Below are 6,000 nucleotides of genomic sequence, written 5' to 3'. Positions count from 1 at the left end.
AAAAGATAAGTTAACAATCTGAAGAATTAAAGCATTGTTAAAAGTTTCATTACAAACCCTGTGCAATGGGGAAGTAAGGCTGACATCTGAGCCATTTTCACAGTCAGTAAAAGCTGGTAAAACAAAGCAGATCCCAAGAGGACAAACAAAAAGCTTTTCAACATGGGAACAGCCAACACAGTCATCCTTGGAGGTTTTCCAGACTCAACTGCATGTAGGCTGGAGCAACCTACTCCAGCCATACAGGCATCCTGCCTTAAGCAGGAGGTCGCATTACATTACGCTAGACATTGCTTCCAATGTATTTTATGTCCTCTGGATCTTATAACATACAATGTTTTTGTGCATTATTACATCAAAATTAGAACACAAGATTAGGCAGAAGATTTACAGACTAATTTTAAGAGTGTCTGTAAACACAAAACATCATATCCTTCGGGTAATGCAGTGTAATAGACAGTGCCCTTGTTAAAAAACCTCTGAAAACAACAGAAAAAATTGTTCTGTCTTAATAAGACAGAAAGGCAATTGGAATCAGTGCCTCATAAAGTTATGGAGCTTATTCTGTGAGATATTTGAGAACACCTAAAAGGCAATGCAGTCACTGCTCACAGCCAGCATGGCTTCATGAGAGCTGCTTATCCAACCCAATATCCTTTTATGACAAAGTAACCCACCTTGAAAGGATGAGCATTGTAATTTTTTTGGATTTCAGTGAAGTTTTTGATACTCTCTCTCTCTTACAGGAGATGTCTCTACAGGATCCTTCCAGACAAATTGTCCAGCACACAGCTGAATAAACTCATCATGGGATGGGTGAGCAGCTAGCTCATGTGTGAGTCGCAAAGGGTGACAGTGAATGAGGTGACATCAGACTTGTCACCTGTCACTGGTGGGGTTCCATCCAGGGGCTCCATCCTCAGCCCTGAGCTCTCCAACATCTTCATAAATGACCTGGATGAAGGATTGGAAGCGACACTGAGCAAGTTCATAGATGATACAAAACTGGGAGGAGCTGCTGACTCCATTGAAGGCAGAGACTTTGACAAATCAAGAGGGATGGGCAATCAGCAACCACCTGAAGTTCAGCAAGAAAAATGGATGGATTCTGCACCTGGGATGGGGCAAGCCTGGGTTTACAGACTGGGGAATGGAGGCTGAAGAGCAGCACTGCAAAAAGGGGCCTGGGGGTCCTGGTTGATGACAAGCTGAACAGGAGCCAGCAGTGCCCTGGCAGCCAGGAGGGCCATCCCTGTCCTGGGGGCATCAGGGACAGCATCGCCAGCCAGGCAAGGGAGGGGATTGTCCCTCTCTGCTCTGCACTGGAGCAGTTTTGGGTGCCACAATACAAGACATTAAAGTATTAGAGAGAGGCCAAAGGAGGGCCACGAGAATGGTGAAGGGCCTTGAGGGGAAGCCATATGAGGAGTGACTGAGGTCACTTTTCTGTTCAGCCTGGAGGAGACTGAGGGCAGACCTCACTGCAGTTACAGCTTCCTTGTGAGGGGAAGAGGAGGGGCAGGCACTGATCTCTGCTCTGTGGTGATGGTGACGGGACCTGAGGGAAAGGCCTGAAGTTCTGTCAGGGGAGGTTTAGGTCAAATATTAGGAAAAGGTTTATCACCCAGAGGGTGGCTGGGCACTGGAACAGGCTCCCCAAGGAAGTGGCCAAAGCAGTGACCTGAGAGAGCTCAAGGAGCATTTTGACACTGCTCTCAGGCACAGGGTCCTGTGCAGAGCCAGGAGCTGGACTCAAGGATGCTTGTGGGTCTCTTCCAACTCAGCATATTCTGTGATTCTGCAAATATACACATTTATGCATTTTTTCATAACTCAGGAAAAATATAACTAAATACTTTGAAAGTACATTCACAAAGGTATTAACAAATGTTCAGGATTTAAGATGGGGCTTCCCGAATGGTGGAGAAAAATATCTCTTAGACTTTAGCTTGTCCTCATGAATAAACATCACAAAGGAGAGAGAGGAATTTCAGAAAAGGGGCTGAAGAAAGAAAATATTTATCTGCCTAAAAGGCTGAAAGAGATAGTACATTAAATGCAAAATATTTTATTTATTGCAAACAAAAGCCGTGATAACAACATTGCACAATACTGAATTTTAAGGTTTTGAAATTCTCAAAAATCACTCTTGTGACTTTTTTTGCTCTATATATATCTTTATATTTTTACATTAGTTTTACATTATGACAAGAGTAAATTACTTACAGAAATTAAGACAAATTATATATAGCCTGCCACCTTACTAATGTTTCATTTATATGTAACTGAGTGTAACCATTCAACTTTGATCTGAGAGGATGATCAGATTCAATGCTTTGCTAATCATACAACAGAATGATACAGTCTGCACCAACAGTTTTTTAAACAATTAGAAGTATATGGGAATTTACTGTGTGCTGCGTGTTTTCTACAAAATGTAGGTAATAACTCACTTTGTTACTTTACTAGAGCAACAATTTCTCTCTTTTGTGTGAGATCTCCAGCAAAAATGCAGACAAATGCAGAAATCCAACATTTTCAGATCCAGTGCTGAACAGCCTGGAGGGCAGTAGTAAAAGTCCTGAGTGCAGGATGGGTCCCACGATGAGCCATCAGGAGAGACCCAGCCTCTGCACTGAACCCTGCTTCCTTAAGCTGCTGTGCAATTTCCTCCACATCCCAGCCTCCCTGCCCCTGGTTAGCCAGGAGGTGGTCAAGAAGGCGTGGGCAGAAGGCAGTAGACATGCACTTCACCACCAGCTTGGCATTGAGGAGCAAGGAGAGTATTTCAGCATCACAAGTGGAGTCATCAACCTACAAAGAAAGAGAAATTCAAAGTAATTAAAAATTAATTACCGAATACAGCCATCAGCCAGAACATGTCATGACGATTCTGACTGCACAGTGTGACCTTCAAAGTGTGAGGAGTATTCCCCACAGATTAACTACAGGGACACAGGCTTTGCATATGTCAGAATATGTAAAGGTATGTCTTTAACACTCTACCACATTAATATAAATATCTGACCTGCACAAAGTTAAGGAATAAGAATGCTTAACAGTCTGGGATTACACCACCAGCTTTATAGACTTTTCACAGGTTTTCAGTCCCAGTGCAGCACAGATCACACTATTTAGTTCCATATCAAGAATGACACTCTGAGGAAGGTCAGAGCAGAGTATATTAAATATCAGTCACTTTATATTAATATATTACATTACATTTCACACGTTAATATGACAGGCAACATTCACAGACTCAATCAGCACCCACAGCAAGGATGAGATTTTCAAAAGAATATAACATATTGAAAGATGTGAAACAGAGCTGCTACCTCAGAGAGACATCCCGTATGCCACAAAAAATGTGGTTACTTGATATATGAGGGCATAATACTCTCTTGAGAATTTTGTCTGTAGCACTATAGAATACTTTAAATTCTATTTCAGTTAATTTTGATATGTCCTTCCTGGGTTCTTTGAAATACAGGACTGTGTTAACTTACCACTTAATGAAGCACAATTGAACATCTACATATAGCCAAAAAAGGGACCCCACCTAGAGGGACCTTGACAAGCTTGAGAGGTGGCCCTGAGCAATCTTCATGAAATTCAGCAAGTCCTGCATGGACCTGCATCTGGGTTGGTGCAATCCCAAGCACAAGTACAGGCTGAGCAGAAAATGGACTGAGTACAGCCCTGAAGAGAAGCACTTGGGGATGTTGGTGGACAAGAATTTCAACATGACCCTCCATGTGCTCGCACATCCCAGGAAGCCAATCAATCATATCCTATGCTGCATCCCAAGCAGTGTGGGCAGCAGGGCACACACTGTCCCTTTGCTCTCCCAACCTGAAGTGCTGCATTCAGCTTTGAATTCCCCAACATAAAGACATGGACATTTTGAAAAGAGTGCAGAGGAGGCCACCAGGATGCTCGGAGGGCTGGAGCACCTCTCCTATGAGGACAGAGTGAGAAGATGGTAAGTCTGGAGACATTAAGGCCCTGGAGACACCTCATAGCACCTTCCAGTACCTAGGAGGAGCTACAAAAGAGCTGGAGAGGGACTTTTTACATGGGGAGGGTGTGACCAGACAAGGAGGAATGATGAAACTGCAAAAGGGCAGGTTTGGATTAGGTATTAGCAATAAATTCTTTATTGTGAGGGTGTCAATGCACTAGCACAGATTGCCCAGAGAAGCCACAGGTGTCCCATTCCTGGGAGTGTTTCAAGGTCAGGCTGGATGGAGCTTTGAGCTAGCTGGTCTAGTGGAAGGTTGTTGTAGTGCAGTATTTAAACCATTTCGGTTTAAATAGTTTCTCCCAGCCCCCCTCTTTTATAATTAAGTGTTGGCTCAGTCCCGGGTTTCCTGCCACTTTTCTGACTGGTCCCTTGTTCCCCAAGTTCAAGTTGTCAGTCATATTCCTCCACCCCCGTTACTATTATTTTTTGCTTAGTCATTCTGTTCGCCCCTCCTTAAGTCCCTGTCCGTCACCTAATGACTCTGCCCCTTGTTCCAGAATGTTCTCTCATGTACATTAGGTGACTGGACCAAGGGAAAACACCCCACCCCATCCTATTGTCCATTTGCTAGCCGGAATGTCGATTATGGTAGTACCACCCCTTTTGCCTTTCCTTATTGCTCCATTCAATGTAACCGCCCTTTATTCTACCCCCTATAGAAGCTGCTGTCTTCTGTAAACTTGGTCTTTTGTTTGGTTGGCCTCCCTGGAGGAATAAATTCTCTGGACTGCACCCCGGCTTAAGACCTTCTTTTCATTGCCTTGCCTTTCCTTCTGCCATCGCTTGACTCCTACAAGGTGCTGCTTGGAGCCTAGGGCTGTCTTGCCCAAAGCTCACCCAGGTAGTGCCCCCTCTGCCACTTGGGCTCCGTGTGCTCCCACCTGGCACAAGCCTCCTCCCAGGAGTGGGAGTAGAGCCTTTTGCGGACACAGCGCAGCAGAAGGTGTCCCTGTTCATGGAAGGGGGATTGGAACAAGATGATCTCTAAGGTCTCTTCCAACCCAAACCATTCTGTGATTCTGTCATAAAAACAGGACCAGAGGAGGGCTAGACAATAGTTTTCAATTAGTGGACCTTATCAAGTTACAAATAAACTAATCAAATTATGATACATTTACAAAAACACCTCCCAGTTTAAAAGGAAAAAGAAAATTGTCTGATTACTTTCTGCTTAACTTTCTATAAAAGTTATGTGCCAACACACATGATTGGTACCAGGGTGCCAGCAAGTAATATACACCCTATGATAAGTTATTTAGCACCCTTGAGGAGCAATGACTACTGCACAAAGGGTGATTGGCAGTGACACTTTACAATTGTAATCAAGCCATTTTTAATCTAATTAGCACAGAAGGTCCAGTTTACAAAACAATTCTAAGAACTGCAGGGATGTCCAGCCTTCAGGATATCCAATCTTAAGTCTTCAATTACTTAGTAACTGCCAAAAGTTAACTACGGAAATGTTTTCCTGTTGAAGACAGGCTGATCATTAAATAAAATGGGTCAACAAACAGCTGAACATGAGCCAGAGTGTACCCAGGTGGCCATGAAGGCCAGTGGCATCCTGGCCTGGATCAGCAATTGAGTGGCCAGCAGGACCAAGGCAGAGATGGTCCCCTGCACTTGGCACTGCTGAGGCCACACCTCGAGAGCTGTGTCCAGTTGTGGCGCTCGCACTAGCAAGAAAGACACTGAGGTGCTGGAGCACATCCAGAGAATGGCAATGGGCTGGGGAAGGGTCTGGAGACTGAGTCATATGAGGAGCTGCTGAGGGATCTGGGGGTGCTTGTCTTGGAGAAAAGGAGGCACAGGAGAAACATTGTTCTCCACAACTGCCTGAAAGGAAGTTACAGTCAGATGGGGGTCAGCCTGTTCTCATAATTAACATGTGATAGGACAGGAGGAAGCGACCTCAGGGTGCCAGGGGAGGTTTACATTGGATATTAGCAAAACATTTCTTTATGGAAAGAGTTGTC

The 6,000-nt window shown here is 44.3% G+C and overlaps 1 protein-coding gene across 3 annotated transcripts in view; it reads right to left on the bottom strand.

Annotated features, from left to right (window-relative positions):
• Positions 1–1,520: 1,520 nt before the first annotated feature.
• Positions 1,521–6,000, bottom strand: part of NBAS (NBAS subunit of NRZ tethering complex) — a 158,775-nt gene continuing 154,295 nt past the window's right edge. For 2 of the 3 annotated variants that reach the window (XM_038130268.1, XM_038130269.1), the window contains exon 51: positions 1,521–2,814. In XM_038130268.1, the coding sequence (XP_037986196.1) occupies positions 2,539–2,814 (276 nt within the window). In that variant the 3' untranslated portion in view covers positions 1,521–2,538. The remainder of the gene's footprint in view (positions 2,815–6,000) is intronic. The other variant, XM_038130266.1, reaches the window with a different exon arrangement.

The sequence above is a fragment of the Motacilla alba genome, chromosome 3 (genome assembly GCF_015832195.1).
Source record: "Motacilla alba alba isolate MOTALB_02 chromosome 3, Motacilla_alba_V1.0_pri, whole genome shotgun sequence".
Taxonomy (NCBI): Eukaryota; Metazoa; Chordata; class Aves; order Passeriformes; family Motacillidae; genus Motacilla; species Motacilla alba.
This window is presented reverse-complemented; position numbering and strand designations above follow the sequence as displayed.